This window comes from Eretmochelys imbricata, chromosome 14 (assembly GCF_965152235.1).
Source record: "Eretmochelys imbricata isolate rEreImb1 chromosome 14, rEreImb1.hap1, whole genome shotgun sequence".
Classification (NCBI taxonomy): domain Eukaryota; kingdom Metazoa; phylum Chordata; order Testudines; family Cheloniidae; genus Eretmochelys; species Eretmochelys imbricata.
Genome location: NC_135585.1, coordinates 53,893,023 through 53,919,278, shown reverse-complemented (window position 1 = coordinate 53,919,278; position 26,256 = coordinate 53,893,023). Strand labels below are relative to the sequence as shown.

The window sequence follows — 26,256 nt, the reverse complement described above, 5'->3', positions numbered from 1 at the left end:
TGCTTCAAAGGCAAATGTAAGTGCAGCAGGAGATGTGGGTTAATCTGCCCCCCATATTAGGTCATACCTTGGTCTCTAATAGTCGGAGATTGAGCTATGCCCTGAACCAGGAGGTTCGCTGCCACAATTTGTTAGCATTAACTATTGTAGCTCTGGTGGCTCTTTTTATGCATAAAAGGGTCCAATCCTTTTTAAATGTTGCAAAGTTCTTACAACCGACATCTTCCTGTGGCAATGAGTTCCACAGTGTAATTATGTAAAATTACGTGTAACTAGATCACCTAGATCCACTGCAGTCACTTCATCCCAGCTAGTAATCTAGCCAGGAAGGAGTACAGCTGGTTAAGTACTCGCTCAGACCAGCTGGCTGTGTGGGATGGAGGTGAAAAGAAAAGGAGGACTTGTGGCACCTTAGAGACTAGCAAATTTATCTGAGCATAAGCGATGGAGGTGTGGCCACACCAGTTGGAGATCTGGCCCCATTGTCTCCAATGGAGCGACTCTGACACACACCAGCTGGGGATCTGGTGTTTGTCGTCCTGCGGCGCCGGTGGGGAGAGAATGATTTAAATACCAGCTCAGGTACACACAACTGCTCTGGGAGAGGAAGCTATAAACCAGCTGCTCTCAAGCTCTGCCAGCAGGGAATGGCGGGGGGAAAGGCGATCTCGGTGCAGGGCTGGTATAAAAACCACTGAACCGGGGAGAAACTTTTGTTACCTTTTGATGGTGGGTTTTTCTGCGACCTAAAGGGCCAGGGCTCGGACTGACTCAGTGACTGGCTCTCCTGAGCCAGCCAGAGCGGCACTGTGTGTGTAGCTAAGCCGGGTGTGTACTCAGTAAACACGGTGATGGGGAACTCCCCTGGTGCCACACACTATTTTGTTGTGCAAAGAGCAAAAGGCACAGCCCAGTCCTTGCCTGGGAGAGTTTATTATCCAACTAGAAAAGACGGGAAGGGGAAGGTCATGCAGGGAAGGAGATTCCACAAACTCCCTAGGCGATTTATTCCAGTTCTTAGCAGCATGAACTCAATTCCCCGCTCGCCCTCCTCCTGCTCACCTGCCCCTCTTCTGACAGCTCCTTCTCCCATTGGTTGTAGAGGATGACAAAGGAGTGGGAGGGCGCAGGAGAGAAAAAAAGCAAGAGGGGCTGAAATGCCACCTACCGCTGGATCCTACAGATGCTCACTGCATGGAGCAGGCCCAATGCATTTAGCTCCCTGCAGCTGCTTGGGGTCAGGGTAAGTGGTGGCTTGTGTCCAGGGGAAGTTGAGGGGGGGGTCAGTGGATTTCTTAAAGGAATATGGTTGTTGGAGGCAGAAGAGAGGAAACCCTCCCTTCAACTCCCCCCAAGGGTGTGGGGGAAACATCTGAGAAGGGACTGAGGGTTTGAGATCCGGGGGGGAACGGATCCAAGGGTGGAGAAAAGGGGTGTTCAGGGCAGTGAATTGGCCCAGCCAGGCAAGGGGCAGCCCTCGGCTTGGCAGCGTTTCTCTGGGTCAGGATGACTCTGGAAAGCTGCAGCGGATCAGTTGCAGGATGGCAGGGATTGGTCTGGGGATCAAAGAGCCGGGTGCTGGCAGCTCCTTCCAGCATCACCACCCCCCAGCTCAGCTCTGTCCCTGTCCCCGGGGAGTTTGACAGGCGTGATTGATGGCTCAGAGAAAAGAAATGAGTGTGTGGGGGGAGGGGGATGCACAGAGGCCCTGGCTTGGGGGCAGAATGGGGGGATCCTTGTATCTGGGGAGGGAGGAATTTGGGGGCACACAGAGCCCCTGGCAGAGTGGAGGGAGTTGCTTGGAGTCCCCACAATAAAGGGGGATGGGAGCTTGTTGAGAGGGGGCAGGATGGATGCAGGTAGCCCACGGTGTGTGCAATGAGCTTGGCCTGCACAGGTTGTGAAGTGTGGGACCCCCGGTGGGGTTCAGGGCAGTGTGTGTGTCTGTTTTCCTGGGGGCAGCGAGAAGGCAGGGGCTGTCACAAGGCCCGCAGAGTTATTTCCATTAGCCAGGTGCCTGCTTGTCTCCATCCAGCTGCCTGGATGTATCTCCACTGGGCCACACCCCAAATCCCTGGGGAAAGGGAGTGGGGTTCCTGAATTAAGGCAGGGCCGGGGCATCTGTGGGCAGATGGGAGCCAGTGGGCCGCACAGAACAGATGGGCAATTGTGGGTTTGCTGGATCACCTCCCTTCCTATGGGGCCTCATGCAGGGAGAGCTGCAGCCATAACCAGCCTCCCCCTGCTCTGCTCAGATGGGCTGGGGGAAGGGTGGAGGGGTCTCAGCATGGAGGGAAGGAGGCTCCCTTGTTTTGGGACCAGCAGCACTGGGGTGGGTGGAACTGGGAATGGGGGAGGGAAGGAGGCCCCTGGATTTGAGGGGTGGGGCAGGAGGGGAGACCCATGCTTGCTGGGGGAAGGACAGAGGCGGCTCATTCCATGGGGAAGGCAGACAGCAGAGGGGGTCTGGTTTGCAGCAGGCAGGGTGGAGCCGGGCTAAGGGAGCAGGGTGGGATAGGGGCCGGGTGGGGGAGCAGAGGGGAGTGGGGCTGGGAAGATGATTTAACTGGGAATTGGTCCTGCTTCGAGCAGGGGGTTGGACTAGATGACCTTCAGGGGTCCCTTCCAACCCTGATAATCTATGATTCTATGATTCTAAGAGGAGTCCGATGTCTGTTTGCAAAGTGAGGGCCTGAGTCAGGATGCAAAGGGGCTGGAGAGGAGAGGTCAAGGCCCCTCTGCTTTGGGAATACCCTGAAAATCCCCCTCAACAGTGCAGGGGCCTTTCCAGGGCCAGACGGGAACAAGCTGCCCATCCTGTAGTGTGTGTTACGGGCTGTTCCTCTGCACCCAATGCACAGAGGATCTGGATTGTTTGAGCCTGGCTCAGCTCACACTGGAGCAGTTCATGCTGTTAGCGCTGGAGATCCCTGAATTCAGCCAGGCCAGCAGCTATTGCCCCGGTAGTGTGGCACCAGGCCGGAGGCCTGAAATTTAAGAGGCTGGGCTTGAGGAGGCAGGGAGGGGGAGAGACGTGCCGTGAACCCCGAATGATTATTCACCTTCTGGTCCGTTTCTAGGCCTTGTGGCCAGGGAGAAAAGCTGGAAAACATGAATCCGAAAGGCTGAGAAGCCAGGAGGCGAACAAACAGAACCCTCCTCGTAACTCCCAGCGGCCGGCGCCACCTTCTCTTTGTCACTGTTTTCAAGATCTGCTCCTGTCTCTTTCTCCTTGCCCAGCATTCAGAGCCATATAAAAATCCAGGCCTAATTATCGTCTTGTAGATCTTACATTGCAATTTGATAGGCGTTCTCCTCTCTCACGCTGCTCACGTCTCTCCATGTACCCCATGCCTTCGGATGCAAAGTGCTCGTCTTTGAGGGACAAAGGCATTAGTGAGAACATGTCAAAGGTCTAAATGCACGTTAATCTTACCAAAAGCCACACCTCTCTCCTAGTGGTTTCTTGTAGATCAAAGCCTAGGGTGACCAGATGTCCCGATTTTATTGGGACAGTCCCGATTTTTGGGATCTTTCTTATATAGGCACCTATTCCCTCCCCCCACCGCCCTGATTTTTCACACTTTCTATCTGGGGTCTCAAAGATATTAAATGCATCGACAGCAGCTGTTGCACAAAATTAGTAAATGTTGGCATAGTTCATGGTTTTAGAAGCTAGTCTCATGACCTTTGCTCATGATGTTTGAGCCCTTGTGTTATTTAGGAATACTGAAATGTTAGCAAAGGGTAACATTTGCCCTATGTGGGCTGGCTCAGCAGCTGATCTCAAGGGTATGGAGAATTCCTCTCCGTTCCTCATATTGCACATTTCTTGTTCTTGCAGGGGGCTGAAGGCCGTTTGATCTCTGCGGAAGGGATTATGATTTTTGTTACTTAGCAACCACCAATATCCTTGGAGCCATACGAATTAATTAAACGCCACAGCCCCTCTCCCTGAAGAGCTTACAGTGGAAATCAACAACGAATGGCTGAGATGTAAAAACAAGTGTCCGTGCTTGGTATCCCAACCCAGAAGTACAAACTATGGCTCTGAAATGAGCTGCGTGTCTGTGAAGGAACACAGATGTCACTCTGACATTCGCTTCCAAACCTGCTGTTCCAGCCTTGCCTCTCTGGGGTAACAGCCAAGTTGGAGGTGGGTGGAATTTCCTATTCCAGGTGTCCGGAGTTGAGGAGGTGTCTGCTGTTCGTCACTGCAGAGTCTGAGCCTCCCAAATAGGAATGAAATATTTCCTCGCCAAGCAAGCATTATCAGGAGCCTGTTTGGTAGGTAAGGGATAGAGCGATGAACTGACTAGCCCAAGGACCTTGTGACGTCATTGCTGGGAATTGAACCAAGACCTCCTGGTCAGCAGATCTGTGCTGTCTCCATCTTTTGTTGGGACTGAGGTAAGATATAGAGGGTAGCCCTAAAGGGTATGTCTACACTGCAATGTAAGCCCAGGGTTCGTAGACCTCAACTGAGCAGACCTGGGGTTTGTTAACCTAGGACAGTGGTTCCCAAGCTGGAGTTTGCAAAATGTTACAGGGGGTTCTCGGGGGGGAAAAATTCCCTAATGGCGAACAGAGCTGTCCCTAGGGTCCCCGGGCACCATGGGGCCTAGAGTCCCTGGACTTCCAAGAGCTAAGCAGATCAAAGCAAGCGTCCCACTGGGGAGATTTAAACTTCAGGACTCCTTAGAAGAAGTGGAAAGGGAGGTGAATATTTTTTGCTGTTTTTGAAATTAAATAGGCAGCTAGTATTGTTTTTAAATTATTATGAAGAACAAGTTTAAGCTTTGTTGTAACATACGTTGGTTGCCTGGACTGCTCAAGACCTGAATGCTTTCTGAGTTGGCTTCTTAAATACCTTCATGCTGTTTCACGTCTGATACTCTTTGATGAAACATAGGAGCCTGGTCTTATAACAGGATTAATCAAAGTGATACAAGCTACGAAAGTGAGATCTTGGAAGAGTGTTGCCATTTTCATAATGTAATGATTAATAATAGTGTGTAATAAGCATGTCATAAGAACAAATTCTGTATTTCCCAGATCACTGCTTTTAGAATTTATACTCAGGTAATGGAGAAAATCCCTGGAAATATTCATTTTTAAGAGGGGGTTCGCGAGACTTGACATTTTAGTGAAAGGGGATTAGTTGTTAAAGTTTGGGAACCACTGACCTAGGACTTGAGCATCTACACTTATTCAACCCTGGGCCCCACCCCAGGGCTCCAGTGTCTGCAATGTGCCCTGCCAAAATGTAGCCATTCTAGCCCTTTGTTCGTGATGCTGTGTGGAAAAACTTGGCTATCCAGAGGACAAAGAACGTCGGCCTGTGGGATTGTGGGATACTATTGGTGGACTCCCAGAGCACGAATCCAGTGGGGCTGCATCTACCCAACGAAGCAATAGGGCTTGAACCCTGGGTCCTGGCTTGAATCCGGTTCAGGCCTTCTACCCCAGTGAAACCCTGGGTTAGCATGATTTGTGTGTTGATGGAAGAGGGGTTAGCCTTGAGTCTGAGTTTGAACCCTGGGCTTACCTTGCAGTGTGGACATACTAGAACCTGATCCCAAACCCGCTGTTTCTGTTCAGGTCACTGAGTGGTGGGTCCGAGCTGGCAGAACCACAGTAGGTGGGTAACAGCCGAAGCTTGGGCTAGTGGGGATTTGTTGACTAGGGGACTTTAAATGACTTGTGTTTATAACTAGGCTTGGCAGACGATGATGATGATTTTCATAACTTTGACAGATAATACTGAAGTTTATTTTTAAGCTTTTTTAAAAAAGATTTTTATCAATTTTAAATGTTCACAGCTGTGCAAAATTATGAGTTTTAAGCCTTTTAAAAAATGTTTCTGTAAATGCTCGCCGTTGTGGGAAATTAATGGGGGGGAGAGGGGGAGCAGAGAATAATTAATGGCAATAGATGTTGAGATTTAAACAGTTAAAGCTTTATAACCTTTAAAACACAAATTGCAACATCTCATGTCAAAACAGACGAGGGAAATACACGTCAGAGAAACCCTAATCCATTCTCAAGCAGCATTTTCCTTACTTTGCCCTTCTGTAAATCTTGATAATGTTGGATGGAAATATTTTGTCGTCAGTTTGTGCACTTGCGGCGAAATTGATCAGTGGCAGATCCATATCTAATCCTGCCGAGCCTATTTATACTGCATGAATGGTTGACAAAGGAAAAAGAAAACATCCGCTGAAGTGAGCTGTAGCTCACGAAAGCTTATGCTCTAATCAATTTGTTCGTCTCTAAGGTGCCACAAGTCCTCCTCGTTCTTTTTATGGATACAGGCTAACATGGCTGCTACTCTGAAACCTCACAAAGGAAAGTCCCCTTTCTCCCCAGGTAGCTTTCAGGAGCCTGGAAAATAGGTCCATCGCAGAACATTGTCTGCTTCCCAGTGGGTGAAGAGGGGCGCGTGTGTGTGTCTGTGTTGCCCCAGTTTGTGTCCTTGACCCCTGGTGTGCGTGTGTGTGTATGTGTGGGGGTTTTTTCAGTGTCCTCATCTGCTCCCCCCAAAATGTCTCTCTTCCCTCCCCTGCCCTCTGTGTTCCCCGCCATTGTGTCCTCTCTGATTCCTAGTATGTGTGAGTCCCCCCCTGCCTTGGGGTGTGTGTATGTGCCTTTTGCACCCCCCTCTTATGTGGGTGTTCTCCCCAAGTGTGTATTGTAGGACGATCTCATAACGGAAGAAAGAGGACCAGGTTTCCGAAGAGATCTATATAAATCTGTGACATGAGAGACTCAGGAATCCAAGCCAGCTGTGTGTGTGTGTGTCCGTCCCTGGGCAGGGGTGTGTGTGGGTCTGTACCTGTCCCCACTGCCCCCTAAGTTGTTCCTCCTGAGGATAAAGGTAATCCCCTGCTGCGTAGCTCCATTCCAGACATGTGCATGTGAGCCATGCTCCGTAGGCCAATGCACTTTGCTTCTCTGCTTTAAAGAGTCCTTTGTTTGCTTCCCCCACCATGCAGCTTCTAAGAGACTATCTGTCACCGCGCCCCCCCGCCCGCCCCCAGCATACTAGGACATGTGAGCTCTGCTCTCACACACCCCCGTTGCTGCTTCTAAACGCCAGACGCTTGGACCTATGGTCATTGGGAGCAGGTGTTAAGCTAAACTGCAGCACACCACTCAGGGCAACCACACAGGGGCTTGTCTCTGTTTAGTTACGTTGGGGTTCCCCTGAGACCTCTTCCCCTCAGCTCCCCAAGCACAACTCTGGGCAGATCGCTCAAGTTTCTTATTTGGCATATCGGAAAGCTACTCTGAGCTGATCAAACTCAAGTGTAGGGGGTGGGTATAGGTCGTACCACACCTCCCCAAATTACACCGCCAACCTCCTCCTTTATACATTACATTGCATTCATGATACATCGCTTCACATTTTGGAATTGCCTTGGTTCCTTTGCAGGAACCAATCCCTGTACCGCAAGTTCTACTCACGCACTATGTTTGACTTTACTCTTATTTATGCTCCTGACTTCTCTTGTCCTTTGTTTTCTTCTTGTTAACGAATGGTTCCCCATGTGGTCTCCCTCTTATTATAGCTAGCCCATACATTCTCTCTTTTAGCTTACTGTCCCATTTGCTTATCTTAGCACAACATTTCTGCTGCTCTAGTTACCTTCCCTAATCTTGGAGGAGGGGGAGGGATAGCTCAGTGTTTTGAGCATTGGCCTGCTAAACCCAGGGTTGTGAGTTCAATCCTTGAGGGGGCCATTTAGGGATCCGGGGTAAAAATTGGGGACTGGTCCTGCTTTGAGCAGGGGGTTGGACTAGATGACCTCCTGAGGTCCCTTCCAACCCTGATATTCTATGATTGTCTTCCAAGAAACAAGGCTTCCCCCATGTTTCATTACTCATGTTCTGCTACAAGTTATGTTGGCTTATCCCCAGGGTATGTGTGAAATTTTTCACATTCATCATTTATTTGCTGCAGCTATTTGCAAATTTGACACCATTTCACTGACTAGTTTGGCCATTTCCCCCCCTTGACTTAGGTTCTATTCACAAAATAGTGGGATGGGGGGGTAGATGCTGTCTTACCACTGGGCTAAAAGCTCTATGGGGGAGGATGTTCACAGAGGATGGAGCAGAGATTTCTCCGTCCTAGGTGACTGGTTCGTAGCCTGGTGGCTGGGACATTCTCACATGCTATCTGGCCCAGTGAAGATCTGAGTATAGAATCATAGAATATCAGGGTTGGAAGGGACCTCAGAAGGTCATCTAGTTCAACCTCCTGCTCAAAACAGGACCAATCCCCAATTTTTGCCCCAGATCCCTAAATGGCCCCCTCAAGGATTGAACTCACAACCCTGGGTTTAGCAGGCCAATGCTCAAACCACTGAGCTATCCCTTTCCCCCAGTCATACTTTATATGATGTCAGCAGGAGAGATGGGGAGAACACCCCACAGCCTGACCATCTCCAAGGAGCTGCTCTAACCACAGGGATAACGGTGCATGACCACCTCTATCTTTTTTGTGAATCTAGTCCTGTAAAAAGGCCAAGGAAGAGGGGTCCTGGTGATTCTGTCTCTTCACCGGGATAGCTGCTGCTGACCTGATCTCATTGGACCCCACCTGCTCCCCAGCCCGATCCCTGGAGCTTCAGTGGCTGCTCCCACCCCTTTCAGGTCCTGCTCTTGTCTCTGCCCCCAGCAGCTGCAAGCCCCCCAGAAACAGATCAGCCCCTGCATATTTCCATTGCAGAAGGGGCGCTCTCGTATGTCCCCTTCCCCTGTGCTGCCACCCCTGCCAGGGCGGGGGCGGGGGGAAGGTCACAGAAATACCTGCAGGAACTAAAATCACGGGGGGGGGGGGAAGGGGGTTAATTAATGCAAAACGCTGACCAGGTAAGTGACTCTGGAGAAGTACCATCCCCTGGGAAATTGCAAAAACTGGTTTTGATCGGATTCAGCTGTCTGTTAATTGCTAATTTATCTTCTGCTGCTTGTTTTTCCTTTGCTTCCCTTGCATCTAACTGCAAACGGCTGTGGGCATGCAAATGTGGTTGCTAGGAGTCAGGCCAACGAATACCAGGTGCATCACATTGCATCCTGTTTCTTGTGCTTTTAAACCAATTCGTTTCACTTCTTTTTTTTTTTTTTTTTTTTAGTTTATAGCCTGTTTTTCTTCAGGCAATGAGTCTGAGTGGGGGTGGGGAAAGATGTTTTAGGCAGACGCTCTGCAGTGGCGGAGACTGCCTGGGTTCCTGGCTGGTCTTCGAAGCACGAGCCAGGCCTGGGGCTGTTTGGCCTCCAAAAGCGGCCAGCAGCTGGTGCATTGAGTCCAGCGTGGACGTCAGCTAGGACAGCACTGTCTCAAAGTCCTGGGACATCAACAGGTCCCAGTTCCAGACCCGTCCATTGCCATGGGCACTCTGCACATCCTACCCCCAAGGAGTTTGGTGCCAGGCTTTGTATCAACATTGCAGGCAGACAGAGTAGCTTGCGGGGATAATGCTGTTTCCTTTGAAGTGCCTACTGCCGGTTTTCATGCTGTTACTAGGGGAGCAGGCTGCTGGGTGGGTTGATCTCGCATCTGACCCAGTTCTTCATGAGACCAGAGCTCTTTGTTCAGAGACAGGAGCTCTAGGATTCTTTAGCCACTGCATCATGAAGCCAGCCTGGCTTGATTTTTAAGCAGCAGGGCAAACAATGGGCCCAGTTCATGCAGCCCATTTATACCAGCGCAGCGGAGACACAAAGCCTGGCACCAAACTGCGGTGATAAGACTTGCTCATGACAACTCTAGGGTCTGGAACTGGGGCCCATTGATGTCCCACGACTTTGAGACAGAGCGGATCAGTATTTTCATGTACTGGAGAGGTCAAAAATTGGTTAACCCCTCCCCCCCACCAAATAGCTTTTGTAAAACCCTGGAATTTTTCATTTAAAAATTGAAAACTAATGGCATTCTGTATAATAAGCATTCAGCCAGAAACTCAGCCAGCCAGACACCTACAATTCTTCATTGTTCCCTGTAATTTTGCGGTTTCGGGAGGGGCAGGGGATTTTAACACCCGTCAAAGAAGAAATTTATTTCGGCTGCTTTTCCGTGGAGGAGGGCTGTGGTATTTCACCACGCTCCGTCTTTCCTTATCTAGCTCTGCAGTTTGTCCCTTCCGGGCTGGAAAATAATCGGTTGTGAGATAGGTTGTATCTACCCCCCAGCCGCTGCTGCAGTCAGCCACAACTCCCAACTGCTGTTTTCTGACGGTTCGCCCACAGCGCCCTGAAGCAGGGAGCCTCCAACTGCCTGTTCAATTCGGCAGATGCAGGTGTCATGGGGATTGTTCTGAGACACCCGTTAGTTATGGAGGGAGAAACTAACGCCTGCCTCAGACTCTCCCAACTCACCCCTGTCGGCGCCCCCAGCAGTGCAGGATTCATCTGCTGATCTCTGGCCTGTACACTCGTGTCCCTCCTGCCCACCCACCAGACACGCACGCAGCCTTATAGACTCATAGACCTGAAGGCCAGGAGGGCCCGTCGTGATCATCCAGTCTGACCTCTTGCACATCACAGGCCACAGAATCTCACCCACCCACTTCTGTGATCCACCCCAAACCTTTGGCTGAGTCACTGACATCCTCACATCATGGTTTAAAAACTTCAAGCGACAGAGAATCCACCATTTTACACTAGTTCAAACCTGCAAGTGACCCATGCCCCAGGCTGCAGAGGAAGATGAAACCTCCCCAGGGTCTCTGCCAAGCTGAGCTAGGGGAAAATTCCTTCCTGACCCCAAATCTGGCGACCAGTTAGACCTTGAGCATGTGGGCAAGACCCACCAGACAGACGCCTGGGAAAGAATTCTCTGTCGTACCTCCGAGCCCTCCCCGTCTAGTGTCCCATCACGGGCCATTGGAGATATTTGCTAATAGCAGTCATGGATGGGCCACATGCCTCGGTAGGGAACTTCATCATAACTCCCCCCTCCACCTCCCATAAACTTATCAAGCTTAGTCTTAAAACAAGTTATCTTATTGTCTGCACTGCTCTCCTCGGAAGACTGTTTCAGAACTAAACTCCTCTGGTGATTAGAAACCTTCATCTAATTTCAAAACTAAATTTATTGATGGCCAGTTTGTATTCATTTTTTTTTTCTTATGCCAGCATTGGCCCTTGACTTAAATAACTCCTCTCCTTCCCTGGTATTGATCTCTCTGATGGATTTATAGAGAGCAATCCTATCTCTCCCCTGCCTTCGTTTGGTTAGGCTAAACAAGCCAAGCTCCTTAAATCTCCTCTCATAGGGTAGGCTCTCCATGCCTCACATCGTCCTAGTAGCCCTTCTCTGCATCTGTTCTAGTCTGGATTCATCTTTCTTAAACACGGAAAACCAGAACTGCCCACAGTATTCCAGATGAGGTCTCACCAGTGCTTTGTATAATCAGAGAATCATAGGACTGGAAGGGATCTCGAGAGGTCATCTAGTCCAGTCCCCTGCACTCAGGGCAGGACTAAGTGTTATCTAGACCATCCCTGACAGGTGTTTGTCTATCCTGCTGTTAATAATCTCCAATGAGAGATTCCACAATTTATTCCAGTGCTTAACCACCCTGACAGTTAGTACGGACTAAGGGTACGAACACTTCCCTGTCTCTACTGGAAATATCTTGCCTAATGCATGGCCTGATCACATTTCTGGCTCATAGGGAGAGGCAGCTGGGCAGGGAGGATGACTAGATAGACTACTCAGGGGGTTTAATCGCCTGACTCCAGAGACATGTCCCGTTCGTGGATAGCTAGCGGAGATAGGTACCTCGCTCCGGCCTGGACTTAGGTGCCAAACTCCCTGAGGGGGCAGGGCTTAGGACACATCCCTCGTTAGCACTGGCTGGAGTAGGTGTCTCCCTGCCTAGCATGCTGGCTGGTGTGGCCCCCATTCTACGGCATCTACCTCTCCCCATTCATTGTGTAGGGAGCCGGGGAACCTAACCCAGGCGTGGTGGATCCCGGTGCTGTTCCTGAGATTTTTCTAGGCATCTGAAAGTTAGGTGTTGTGACTCTCCGCAGCACGACACCCTTTGTGGGTCCAGGCCTCCCTGCCTTGAAGAGAGGAAGGATGGTCCAGTCATTAGGACATTAGCCTGGGACCTGAAAAACCTGGCTTTGATTCCCTGCTCCACCATTGATACCTGGGGTGAATCACCTAGGTCCTGATCTTCATTGGTATTTACAAGCCTATTTCCCATTTAAATCAATCTGGTTGCAGTTCCCCTTCTGTCACACGGGGGTAAAAGCACTGCCCTTCTTTGTAGGGTTAAATGCTTTAAAAGATTAAGGTGATTAGAGGCTATTGGAATGGGGTCCATAGACAGAGGAGATGGGACCTCCGGGCACTAGTGCGATGCTAATACAGGCTTAAATCGGGTTGTGGTGAATTGTGAATCCTCCTAATTAAGAGCCCGTTCCTGCAAACAGACTGTTACTCCCTTGCAGAATCTGTTGGGGGAGCAGGCATTTGGTGCGGTCCATGGTATTCTAGCAGTGCCTAGAGGCCTTAAGCTTAGACTCATAGAAATGTGGAGCTGGAAGGGACCTGGAGAGGTCATCAAGTCCAGTTCCCTGTGCTGAGGCAGGACCAAGTAAACCTAGACCATCCCTGATGGGCCTTTGTCCCGCCTGTTCTGAAAAGCCTCCAGTGAGGGGGATTCCACAAGCCCCCTTGGAAGCCTATTCCAGAGCTGAACTTCCCTTAGAGTTAGAAAGTTTTTCCTAATGTCTAATCTAAATCTCCCTTGCTGCAGATTAAAGCCCATCACTTCTTGCCCTACCTTCAGTGGCCGGGAGAACAATTGGTCCCTGTTGTCTGTATAACAGCCCTTTTGTTTAAGACAAATACAATCAGCATGTTTTGCATAGTCAGTCAGTCTCGGCTCACCCCCGGCCAGTGCCCTCAGCAGCTGGCCGTGTTCTATGGGTGTCGCAGCAGAACTGAGTCGAAAGGAAGGTATTGTAGGGACTTTCTGTTTTTTGCCGGCGACGTCTTATACCTTGATGCGGGGAGAGCCTGGAGACACTTGCTGGGGGAAAGGCTGGATATCATTGGCAGTGCAATAGTGGTGAACTTGGCATGACAAAATAGCAGGTCTGCTAGGAAATGAGGAGCTAAAGAAGAACTGTGACAGGGTGCTAAGCAGAAAACTGCTTCACCAACCCTCTGTCACTCCAGCTCCAATGAAGGGAAGTTAATTGGAGCTGGGTAGACCACCTGGCCCTGATTGGGGAAGCTTGAACAGCTGCTGCCCCAGCAGGCTCGGGTTGGGTAAGAGTCCCAGGGAAGAAAGCCAGGGGGGAAGCTGGAAAGAGGAAAGCTGCAGTAGAGGGAAGGCAGTGAGGGGAAGCAGAGAGATAGCTTGGCCCCTCTCTCCTGCTCGGGGACTGCAAGAAGGGGACGACTTATATGGTGGAAAGGTGTTGGGAGCACAGCCTGTAAGTAAAAGCACCAGGTGGGCACTGCACCTAAAGGTCTCTGTGTGACTTTCTCAGCCCAGCGAGGGCAGGAGCCAGGAGGGCCCTGCAGGGATGATGTTACACGAACCTTAAAGATATGTGTCTAATGCTGTAAAGGAGCGGGAGCCAGTGGGAGAGACCCGAGAGGTGTCTAAGCTGGCAGGGTAACAAACTCTAAGGGTAACCGTCACTGGAGGTTTTTAGGAACAGGTTAGACCAGCCCTGACAGGCGTCTGTCTAGGTTTACTTGGTCCTGCCACAGAGCAGGGGGCTGGACTTGATGAGCTCTCGAGGTCCTGTCCACCCGACATTGCTGTGACTCTGTGTTCTTAGCAGCCATGTTGTGAATAAAGTGGAGAAGGGGTGAGCTCTGTTGTGTATGTGAGGGAGCTGGGGGAGGGAGGGAGGGGGGACAGTGTGGGAGGGAGAGAAAATTGCTTCTCTTTGGGACCTTAAAGCGAACGTAGGGAAAATTGGCATCAATATGAAAGATGCTTTATGCTGCCAGAGTAAACATTTTATATTTCGTACCCAGACCAGTGTGTGCACTAAAACCAAAACCCCCATCAAAACAAAACGCTCCCCAGCACACCCTATTCTGTTCTCCTCCAGGGATGGGATGGGATGAGATGAGAGAGGGAACGAATCTCATGTCACCGACAGGTGCTCAAGTAGTGCAGCAATGAGGAGGGGAGAAAAATAGAATTTATATGGCAGCATCTGGAGACTTTTTGGGATCAGAGCCCCTTTCCCTGGGAGTTTTACAGATAGAGTTAAGTCCCTTCCCCGAAGAGCTTGCAGTCTGAATAGACACAAAACAGACCAGCAGCTGGGGCCTTTGCTAGAACATGCATGTGAAGAATGGGAATAGCTTTTTAGTGATGTGATTGGTTGCAGTCTTGCACAGGTGTGTTACTTACATAGTTAAGTTTAATGCTGCAGCTGCTGTTTGGTCTGTTTTTACCCTTAATAGTTTTAGTTTCATTCTATTTGTACGATGCGAAAGTTCCCCAATTTATTCTGTGCGACAGGCCCAGCTCTGTTTTAATTACCAACCGGGGAGCCAGGGGGCATAAATTTAGGGCTATGCACACCCCTCAATACACAGCAAGGGTCCCGCTAACGTCCGTGGCAGTCTGCAAGGTGATGAAGGGGAAATCTGTTCTTGATGAAATAACGGAATTCTGAGTTATGATCGTTTGTGTGGTTCCTTGTTCCGGCTGACTCACTCATGTGTGGGTGCCAGGCGGTTTATTCCCCCCACCCATGGAAAAATGATTAACATTTTTTTCCCCATGTCGACAAGGCCTTTATCACAAGGCCATCCTCTGTCTCCGATAAGGCCTCAAGGGCATCAGCTGCTACCCTGGATGCAAGGAGGCTCTGTTCCCCCTGGTTAGCTCAGCTGTGCGGGAAGAAGGGATATCGGGTGCTGGGCTCTTTGGAAAATCCGACTCCCCGGGGTGAGTTCACTTTATTTACAGCGGCAGCCCATTGCTGACTCCTTCAATTTGTGATCCACTTGCATCCTCAGCTCCTTTTCAGCAGTACAACCCCCGAACCAGCTATTCCCCAGTTTGTAGGTGTGCGTTTGATTTTTTTTTTTTTTCCTTCCCATGTACAGTACTTTGTGCTTGCTTGGTCTTGTTGAATTCAGACCAATTCTCCTATTTGTTAAGGTCGTTTTGAATTCTCATCCAGCCCTCCAAAGTGCTTGTGATCTTCCCAGTGTGGTGTCAGCTGCAAATTTTACAAGCTCCTGAGACAGGACTCTGGTAGACGCCACTAGATCCATGTAGACCTTCCTGCCCTGAAGCTCGGTGAGATGGGTGGGTCTCTGAGCTCGGGCGACAACATTTACATGGCAATTTTTAGCGCCATAGCACAAACCCGAGTCTGTAGTCCCAGACTCAGACTTGCTGCCGTGGGTGTTGTTTTGCCGTGGAGACTCTGTGTGTTGCATCTGCCCATATAGCACATGATGAGAAAAGAGAAGGAAGAGAGTTTAAACTCCCCCCATACCCAGCGAGACTTTATGTACGAGCGGACACTTGAAGGCTGCCCGACTCCCCTGCAGCTTTGGGAGCGTGGCCCAGACCCGGGTGTGTGTTTGCAGCAGGCTAGCGTGTCTGGCTCAACAAGGCAGGGTGCTGGAGTCCCAAGCTGGTAGGGAAAACAGGCTCAGAGGTGAATTCAGCACATCAGGTGACAGTCCCAAGGGGGTCTCTGTGACCGAACCCATCACAAAACCTACCTTTAAGAAGGGGAAGAAAGAGGACCCAGGGAATTATAGATTGAAAATGCGGTCAACCCTTCCTCCCAGTCTGGCAGTGAACCAGTGAAAAGCACTCTGTGTGTACGGTCTTTCACCCAGTTGGGCACCCACCTTATAGCAATTTCATCTAGACCATGCTTCCCAAGCTTGCTTATGACAGTGTTTATGTGGGACTGTGTCAGAAGCCTTATTCTCATGCTCCCATGACTGGAAGTGGAAGTTAGCCAAATTCAGGCTGAACATAAGGCGTATATTTTTAACAGGGAAGGGAATTAACCACTGGAACAACTCACACAGCGTCACAGTGGAATTATGTTGGGGACACGTCTCTGGCTTAGAGAAAAGAGACTCCAGTCTGTCTCCACCGTGAGTTTGTATCAGCTTAAACTTTGGAGGGGAGGAGGGGGAAGTTGCTCATTAAAGCCCAGTTCTGCAAACAGACTCACTCAAGTGAAGGAGCATGAATTCAACTGTCATTTCTGTCGTTTGCATTATAGCCCTGCCTAGGGGCCCCCTTGTGTGGGGGCCTGCACAGGTGGGACCTGCCCTATCCGGCCCACAGGCTCAAATTGTGGCAACAGTCGAGAGGCATGACAACAAGTCATGACAACAACGTAGCAACCGGTGGACGAAACAGATGGGGCAAGTGCAACGAGCATGATTTAGATAGCCGGTGATCATCACAGCTTGTCCCTTGCCTAGTAACCGTGCCGCAGCTCTGAAATCTCTGTTGAGGGGACAGAGCTGGGGGCACAGAGTACCCCTGCCGGGAGGGGGGTTAGTGACGGTCATTGAGTATTTAGCCCTGTTTATTAGCCTGAGATGGAATTTGGGGGTTGGTTTGCCTGTTTGACTTTTGATCTTCTGTATGTTGCATCTGCCCACGGCCAGATGGGGTTTATAGCACAAAATGAGACAAGAGAAGGAGGAGAGTTAAAGTCTCGCTGGGGATGGTGGGAGTTTGACTTACGAGCGGACACTTGAAGGCTGCCTGACTCCTCTCCCAAGCCAAGGTCAAGCAACCAGTCGGGAGGGGAGAGACGGGTCTGTGTCGGGGACGGACGGACAGGGGAAGGCATAAGAGAGGCTAAAAGCCAAAGAAACAGTGACCCTGGCCAAAACGCACCCTCTATCCTTACCCCGTACGAAAAGAAGTGGTGATGAAGCCCCCAGACTCCCGATCCTCCAAAACGGAACATGACCATCAATTGTCAGGGGTCGGACCGGGGGCAGACACTATGGGTCTGATTAGGCCTGGTAAGAAAGAGGAGACCGGGGGCAGACACTATGGGTCTGATTAGGCCTGGTAAGAAAGAGGAGACCGGGGGCAGACACTACGGGTCTGATTAGGCCTGGTAAGAAAGAGGAGGGGGAACGAGAATTGCTCTGCTGGTGTGCGGATCTGTGATTGTGTTTGCTTGGGAACCCCAATAAACATCGTGCTTGCACTCGAGACTGTGGCCTTCGGCTTTTCGTCTGCGTGAGCAGAGCCAAGGGAGGGCAAATGGCCGGGGGAAGTTGCAGGAAGAGCCTGCAGTGGGGGAGTAGAGGAAGGTGGCATCAGGAAGCCTGTGGGGCGGGGGCAGGCTATGGGGAGATCCAAGGAGCCCCTGCTGGGTGCCGTGAGGCCAGTCAGCACATGCTACCAAGTGCCACTGCCCTTAGTAATGTCACAACACTGAAGGCCCAGAGGGGTTTGTTGTCACAGCCGGCTCAGGCCTAGCGATCCACGCTGCAGAACAGCTGCTGACTCACCGGCTGAGTTCACTGGCCACACAGACCCCGGTGACTCGCCCTAACTGGAGGTCCCTCAACCCCAGCGGGGCGGCTGGCTCTTGGTTACGGCACCGCTTCACTTGGGCTAGAGGTTTGGGGGTGTGCTCGGGAGCTGGCTCCGGAGCAACGCTCGAGTGGCACCCCCAGCTAACCCGGCGGCAAGGACAAGTCCCCAGAAGCAGAAGAAAAGCTGTCACAGCCTGGAGATTTTTATGGCTAGTAGCAAACATTGGTATTTAGTACAGAGGGTGGTGTGTGCATTAACACATCCCAGCTGTGGTAAATGAAGGGGGATAGCTCCCTTTGATGGCCAGCCAGTGAGCTGTAAAATCCCTCTTGGTAGCTGTTTACTTGCTTTACCTGTAAAAGGTTAAAAAGTCCCCCAGGAAAAGAAAGTGGGCACCTGACCAAAAGAGGGAAGTGGGAAGGTAGAACTTTTTAAAATAGGGAAAGAAATTTTCCCTTTGTCTATTGTTCTCTGGGCTGGAGGGACAGAGCAGCCATGCTATAAGCAGCTTAAGCCAGGTATGATCATAAAGCATCAGATTGTGCCTAAAACTACTCATCTGAACTCCAAATGTGTAAGTAGATCAGCGTGTTTAACTAGACGCGATCAGGGTTATTTCTTTTATTTCTTATTGCCTTGTAGACTCTGTGCTAACTTCAGATGCTTTTGTTTGCTTGTAACCTTTAAGCTGAACCCCCAAGAAAGCTAGCTGGGGTACTTATTTTTTGTAATTGTTTCTTTTAAGATCTAGGAAAAAGCCTAAGTCCCAGATGTATTTTTGTCTTTTTGTTTTTAATAAAATTTACCTTTTTTAAGAACAGGACTGGGTTTTTGGTGTCAGCAGAGGTTTGTGCATATTGTTTGATTAGCTGATAGCCACAGCTGATTTCCTTTGTTTTCTTTCTCAGCTCTTCCCCGGAGCGGGGTTGGGAGTGAAAGGGCATGAGGGTACCCCACAGGGAGGAATTCCCAAGTGTGCCTTCCTGGGTTCGAAGGGGGTTTTGTTGCATTTTGGTGGTGGCAGCGTTGACCAAGCCAAGGTCAGAGAGAAGCTGTGACCTTGGGAGTTTAATACAAGTGTGGAGTGGCCAGTATTAATTTTTTAAAAATCCTTGTGGGCCCCACTTCTGCACTTTGCGTGACAGAGTGGGGATTCAGCCTTGACACCTGCCAAGACAAAACGCTCCAGGGCACTGGCGATTCACCCCCTGGGCAGAGGGCAATGGAGAATAAGCCACCCATGACAGATGTTCATCTCCGAGCCTGGGGCCACACACTGTGGTGCTGAAAAGAGCCACGTAGACGTTCCTGCCCTGAAGCTCGGTGAGAAGGGTGGGTCTCCGAGCCCGGGTGGCAACGTCTACATGGCAGTGTTTAGCGCCATAGCACAAGCTCGAGTTTGTAGTCCCGGGCTCTGAGGCTCGCTGCCCTGTGTGCTGTTTTGCAGTGTAGACCTACCCTGGGTCATTATTGAGTGCCTGGAACCTGCCCACTTTGCAGCGATGATGCAGGCGAAATCATCTCGGAACTGTTAGCGATTATCTTCAAGAACTCATGGAAGGTGGGTAAACGTAGGATCTATCTTTAAAAAGGGGAAGAAAGAGGACCCAGGGAATTATAGACCAGTCAGTCTAACTTTGATCCCTGCAAAGGGACTAGAACAAATGATTAAACAATCGGTTTGTAAACCCCTAGCCTAAAGGATAACAGGGTAATAAGTAAAAGTCAACATGCATTTGTCAAGAAAAAAATCATATTAACCCAACCTAATTTCCTTCTTTTAACAGGGTCACTGGCCTAGTGGAGAAGCAGGAGATGTGATATATCTTTATTTTAGTAAGGCCTTTGACCTAGTCCCACATGACATTCTCACAAGCAAACTGAGGACTGTGGTCTAGACGAAATTACTATAAGGTGGGTGCACCACTGGGTTGAAAGATTATACTCAGTAGTTATCAGTGGTTTGCTGTCCAGCTGAGAGGATGTATCTAATAGGGTCTATCGGGGTCAGTTGTAAGTCAGGTGCTTTTCATTATTTACATTAATTACCTGGATAATGGAGTGGAGCGTACGCTTATAAACTGGGAGGCTGATACCAAGCTGGGAGGAGTTGCAAGCACTCTGGAGGACAAGATCAGAAGGATCTTGGGAGGTTGTGGAATCCCCATCACTGGGGTGTATAAGACCAGGCTGGACAAACACCTGTCAGGGACGGTCTAGGTTTACTGGGTCATGCTCAGCGCAGGGGGCTGGACTTGATGACCTGTGAGGTCCCTTCCCATCTGACATTTTTCAGATCCTATGATTTGATGAACTGGTTCTTTGAGGAGCTCAGGGGCAATTTGCCTTCTTGGATTTTTGCTTTTAAGCATTGTCAATCTGAAATATTTGTTGACTGAAAATGCGGTCAACCCTGGCTCTGCCTGCCATTCCACCCTGTCTCAGTAAATGCACACCACGTAACAATGGCTCCAAAGCTAAAAGCCTCCAAGGCCCATCGATGTTAAAGGCTCAGGTTCAATTAAAGGTCTCGCTTCGCCAATCCCACCTGAAAATGTGTGGGAGAAAGGAAACTAGGTCCAGGAAGGGAGAGTTAGGTAAAAGTTCTAGCATTTAGGAACTGTGATTGTAACCAATCAAGTCAGCCACCCCTTCCTCATTAAACCAGCACAAGACTTTCAGCTGAACTGCCTCAGCTGATCTCCGTCATGTGTCCTCTGGCATCTCTCACTCGCAATCACCAGCTGTTACTTTACTAGTTGTATTCTTACTGTGGGGTCTAGAGGCCCTAACTGAGACCAGGACCCCATTGTGCTGGGCACAGAACAGAAACACACTCAGAGGCAGGGAGCTTGCAAGTGAAATGCACCAGAAAGAAAGGGGCAGGTGGGGAAACTGAGTCACAGAGCAGGGTCTTGTCCAAGGTCATCTAGGAAAGCAGTGGCGTAGCTGCGAACAGAACTGAGCTCTCCTGAGTCCCAGCATGGTACCCTCACTACTTAGGGTGACCAGATGTCCCAATTTTGTAGGGACAGTCCTGATATTTGGGACTTTTTCTTCTATAGATTCCTATTACCCCCCCACCCTCTGTCCTGATTTTTCACGCTTGCTGTCTGGTCACCCTATCGCTACTAGACCATCCTGTCCCACAGGAGTCCATGGGTGTTGAACTAGATAGAAACAGGAAGGGGGCATCCTTTCTGCACCAGCCAGAAAGGAGGGAGAGCTGCGAAGGAGGCTGCTCAACCCAAGCCAGGGAGAGGAGGATGGGCCTTGCCTCTGCTTTTAGCACCCCCTTTCTTTAACCCCTGGAGTTCTGACAAGAAGAAGGGACAAGGGGAGATGGGGGGGGGGGGTGGGGAGGTCAGCACAGGGATCAGAGCCCAGGCAGTGGGGGTGCAAGGCCTAAAGCCACCGGTGGGTCTCTCTTATTCAGGACTGCTCCAGGGATGTTAGTGCAAGTTAGAGCAGCCCCAGGGCTACTCTAATTTGCAGCAGCCTTGCAGAGTCATGCTCGCTCCTAGCCCTAGTTGCATCCCCAGCAGGCCTTTATGCTAGGGTCTGTGTAGGAGGGGGGGGTCACAGGGCTTCTGATCAAGTCCAGTGGCATAAAGGGTTCAAGGGGGGTGGGGAGAGAATCCACCATACTGTCATGGCTCCTTGTCCTTCTGGAGGGGTGGTTTATACTTCCCCAAGTTCACATCTGACTCTCACAGTCAAACGCCTTCCGCAGGACTTGTCTACACAGGGAATGGACTGGAATAGCTCCCATGGGCTACGCTGTTCCGGGATAGCGCCCCTTGTTCCAGAAGTGGAGGAAGCTGAACCAGAACGAGGTGATCTTATTTCAGAATGAGAGCCCCCGCCCTGGGAGTTATTCCAGAATAGCTCTGGCGCTTTAACGTCTCTCTCTATCTTACTCTGGAATCACTTCTTCTCGTAGCCCAGCCCTCAGATGGGAGCCCAGCAGTGGCTGTCACGTTGATAATGCTTATCTGGGGATCGCAGGCTTTTCCCTGTTTGCTGCCCGCAGAAAAAGCGGCTCTAAATAAGCACTGTGGCTGGAGAGGCCATGCTGAGCTGCCCCAGGGAAGTCCCTGGCATGGAGCAGACAAAAGCAGAGCCAACAGAAGGAAGCTGAGGCTGGGGAAAGTCCGACTGCAGAAAACAGTACCTGTTTTCACTCACTCATGGGAACAGCGCTCCGAGGCCGAGGTGGTTCCAACAGCAGGTGAAGCCACTAAACCGAGATTCGTTATCTTTCTGAAACACACACTCTCTTTAACACGTACCCGTTCTGGATGCCGGACGTGCTGCGAGGGAGGCTCTCTGGCCTGTGCTACGAATTATACCTGATAGGTCACGCACAGTTCGAGTCTAGGCTGAGGCACACAAACAAAGTCCACAACTGCAGAGTTCCCAAAGATACTAAGTTTATTACGCTCGAGCGTGGTGCCCCCCTGCTAGTCAGGAGGGGACCCCGAATGCAGGTTATACAGAGATTATAGACCTTTTAGCAAAGCATGTTACCCTCGCGCATCGGAAACCTTAGCCAATAGACAAACCTTCTTCTTATCTCCCACCTATCCCTGCTAGGTACATTCCTCGTGCTAAACTGTTACTTTAACTCCCCACCATGGCCCTGAAGCAATGCATCAGTAACTTTTCTTATCAGGATGGGAGGCCCACATCAAAAGGCCAGGAGGCAGGGAGTTAGGAACAAAGAACAGAAACCTGGAGTCGAAACAGGCTGGAGACTGGGGGCAAACCACGGCGCAAGCGTCCTGTAGGAGCCACAAAGACACTAACTCGTGTGTACCCCTGCCCATGGTACCTGCTCCGTCAGCGCACCAGGGTCCTGTCCCCTAGATCAGCGTAAAGTCACCCCTCCTCTGGCGTCTGCTTTCTAGGCATTGATACAAACAAGTGATGTGTGACGCCCCGGACGTTGCTAGTCACCACCCTTGTCCTTGTACCTTCCAGTTCCACCAAAACATCCTTATCTGTTATTCTGTCCTCCCCTCCTTGTCGTAGGAGGGGTCGGTGTGTTCCTGCACCATCTCTTGGGAATGTGCTGACGTAGTCTCTTGAGAGAGCTGGGTGTTTTTGTCTCAGGTCAGGATATGCTTGCTTGGTGTTAGCTAAAACTTATCTTGCCAAGGTCAGGCCTGCTTTGGTTCACACTGTTCGTTATGCCAAGGGCTCCAGCCAGGTCCATGCTAATCAGAACAAAAAACCACAGCAATGCTGTAGTCTAGTGCCTGGAGCAGCAGAGTGGGTGACAGAAGACCTGGGTTCTAATCCTGGTTCTGCCACTAAACTGTGGTGTGACTCTGAGCAAGTCCCCTCTCTGCACTATTTCCCCTCCCGCCCTTTGTCTGTTTAGATTGGAAGCTCTTTGGGTCAGGGACTATGTCTGCACAACTGGGCAGGGACTCTCTCTCCCTGAGTGTCTGGGCAGCGCCCAGCACAACGGGGCCCTGATCTCAGCTGGGGCAGGGACTGTCTCTCGCTGTGTGTCTGGGCAGCGCCCTGCACAACGGGGCTCCAGTCTTGGTTGGTGTCCCGTGCCACTTCTGCAAGAGAAGTAGCTAATAGTATTAACTGTAAGTCCATTGGCACATGGGAGATTCTCAGAAGCTACGGCGATGAGAGAGAACCTGTAGCACTAAGGGCTGGAATGAGGGAGACAGTCAAGAACCATCTGCATTCCCAGGTGTCTGTGCAAAGTCTCGCTCGCCCTTCCCAGCAGCCTGCACCACTGAAGCCAAGGTGGAAAGGAAATGCCGCGTGTCCCCTGAGCTAAAGGCCTGGTGCCAGAGGGGGTCACATTCTTTAATGCCTTAAAAGTAGCCATCTGGTTGTTGTAAGTGAAGGTTGGGAATTTGGTGGCCCAGAGTCCAGTGGCTGGAGCAGGAGAATCTGCAGTTCTGGGGATGGGGACTGATAACTCAGCAGCGCTGGCCCATTGCTCTTACTTACTAAACCCTTGTGTGGGGAGCCCTGTGCACCCCATTACATTAAGGGCCCCTTTATCAGCCAGGAGATCTCTCTGATCAGCGGAGTGTGTCCTGAACCCCACTAAACTGTTTGTTAACATAAAGACTTTCCTCATTGTCTATGAGCTGGGTTTAAAGTGGGGACAGTCAGCACCGCAACATAGAACGTGAGGTGGCAGCAGTAGTAGGCTGTTATCCGCTGTGTGAATGGACCAGTAGAGGGGTACAAGAGACTCCCTTTGCAATGCATTACACTGAATGTATTGAAAAAGCAGGTTATTATCTCAGCCTGGGGGAGCAGGGGTGATAATGAACAAGCAATTCAACCCATAGCAAAAATCGCGAACGCGATCCGTGAACGTGTAAACGGGAGCAGGGGAAGGCAGGTGATTTAACCTCTGTGTATGGCACTGGTGAGGCTGATACTGGACCAGTGATTCCACTTCTTGTGCCCACATTTTAAAAAGGATGTTGAAAAATCAGAGAGGGGCGGAGAAGAACCACTAACATGATTGCCGGCTAGAGAAAAGGCCCCACAGTGAGAGATTTAAGGAGGTCCGTCTGGTTAGTTTCTTAAACGGAAGATTGAGAGGTGACTTGGACCTGCCCTGGGAGGAAATACCGGGTGCTAAATGGCTCTTTAAACTAACAGAGACAGGCAGGACAAGGCCCAATTTCTGCAAGCTGAAGCCAGACAAATTCAAATGAGAAATAACGCCCAGGTTTTCTAACCGTGAGAGTGTTTAACCCTGGGACCAAATTCCCTAGGGAAGCGCTGGATTCGCCTCTTCTTAATGTCTTTGGGCTAGTGCTGTCAAGCGATTACCAAAAAAAAAAAAAAAAAAAAGTAATCATGATTAATCACGCTGTTAATAACAGAATACCATTTATTTAAATATTTTTGAATGTTTTCTACATTTTCAAATATATTGATTTCAAGTACAACACAGAATACGAAGTGTACAGTGCTCACCTTATATTTATTTTTGATTACAAATATTTGCACTGTAGAAAAACCTAAAGAAATAGTATTTTTCAGTTCGCCCAATACAAGTACTGTAGTGCAATCTATTTGTCATGAAAGTTGAACTTTACAAATGTAGAATTACGTATAAAAAATATCTGCATTCAAAAATAAAACAGTGTAAAACTTTAGAGCCTACGAGTCCACTCAGACCTGCTTCTTGTTCAGCCAGTCACTCAGACAAACAAGTTTGGTTGCAGTTTGCAGAAGATAATCAGAACTGGAAGGGACCGCGAGAGGTCGTCTAGTCCAGTCCCCTGCACTCATGGCAGGACTAAGTATTATCTAGACCATCCCTGTCAGGTATTTGTCTAACCTGCTCTTAAAAATATGCAATAATGGAGATTCCACAACCTCCCTATGCAATTTATTCCAGTGCTTAACCACCCTGACAGTTAGGAAGTTTTTCCTAATGTACAAGCTAAAAGGCCCTTGCTGCAATTTAAGCCCATTGCTTCTTCATAGAATCATAGACTATCAGGGTTGGAAGGGACCTCAGGAGGTCATCTAGTCCAACCCCCTGCTCAAAGCAGGACCAATCCCCAACTAAATCATCCCAGCCAGGGCTTTGTCAAGCCTGACCTTGAAAACCTCAAGGGAAGGAGATTCCACCACCTCCCTAGGTAACGCTTTCCAGTGCTTCACCACCCTCCTTGTGAAAAAGTTTTTCCTAATATCCAACCTAAACCTCCCCCGCTGCAACTTGAGACCATTACTCCTTGTTCTGTCATCTGCTACCACTGAGAACAGTCTAGATCCATCCTCTTTGGAACCCCCTTTCAGGTAGTTGAAAGCAGCTACCAAATCCCCCCTCATTCTTCTCTTCTGCAGACTAAACAATCCCAGTTCCCTCAGCCTCTCCACATAAGTCATGTGTTGCAGACCCCTAATCATTTTTGTTGCCCTCCGCTGGACGCTTTCCAATTTTTCCACATCCTTCTTGTAGTGCAGGGATCCAAAACTGGACACAGTACTCCAGATGAGGCCTCACTAATGTTGAATAGAGGGAAACGATCATGTCCCTCAATCTGCTGGCAATGCCCCTACTTATACAGCCCAAAATGCTGTTAGGCTTCTTGGCAACAAGGGCACACTGTTGACTCATATCCAGCTTCTCGTCCACTGTAACCCCTAGGTCCTTTTCTGCAGAACTGCTGCCGAGCCATTCGGTCCCTAGTCTGTAGAGGTGCATGGGATTCTTCCGTCCTAAGTGCAGGACTCTGCACTTGTCCTTGTTGAACCTCATCAGATTTCTTTTGGCCCAATGCTCTAATTTGTCTAGGTCCCTCTGTATCCTATCCCTACCCTCCAGCGTATCTACCTCTCCTCCCAGTTTAGTGTCATCTACAAACTTGCTGAGGGTGCAGTCCACGCCATCATTACACTGTTGACTCTTGTCCTATCTTCAGAGGTTAAGAAGAATAATTTTTCTCGCTCCTTGTAACAACCTTTTATGTACTTGAAAACTGTTATCATGTTCCCTCTCAGTCGTCTCTTCTCCAGACTAAACAAACCCAATTTTTTTCAGTCTTCCCTCATAGGTCATGTTTTCTAGAACTTTAATCATTTTTATTGCTCTTCTCTGGACATTCTCCAATTTGTCCACATCTCTCCTGAAATGTGGCACCCAGAACTGGACGCAATACTCCAGTTGAGCCTAATCAGCACAGAGTAGAGTGGAAGAATTACT

The 26,256-nt window shown here is 49.9% G+C and overlaps 1 protein-coding gene across 17 annotated transcripts in view; it reads left to right on the top strand.

Annotated features, from left to right (window-relative positions):
- The first annotated feature begins 563 nt into the window (after nucleotides 1–563).
- The window catches only part of LOC144274221 (C-type lectin domain family 2 member B-like), a 43,998-nt gene continuing 18,305 nt past the window's right edge, over nucleotides 564–26,256 (top strand). Inside the window, exons 1-6 of one of the 17 annotated variants that reach the window (XM_077832852.1) lie at nucleotides 564–582; nucleotides 3,845–4,410; nucleotides 18,991–19,104; nucleotides 19,331–19,457; nucleotides 21,277–21,379; nucleotides 21,487–21,774. In XM_077832852.1, coding sequence (XP_077688978.1) covers nucleotides 21,295–21,379; nucleotides 21,487–21,774 — 373 coding nt within the window. In that variant the 5' untranslated portion in view covers nucleotides 564–582; nucleotides 3,845–4,410; nucleotides 18,991–19,104; nucleotides 19,331–19,457; nucleotides 21,277–21,294. Of the gene's footprint in view, nucleotides 583–1,006; nucleotides 1,244–3,844; nucleotides 4,411–13,174; nucleotides 13,465–13,540; nucleotides 13,849–14,791; nucleotides 14,949–17,328; nucleotides 18,118–18,990; nucleotides 19,105–19,330; nucleotides 19,458–21,276; nucleotides 21,380–21,486; nucleotides 21,775–26,256 lie in introns of those variants that run through there. The other 16 variants (XM_077832857.1, XM_077832851.1, XM_077832856.1 and 13 more) reach the window with 16 other exon arrangements.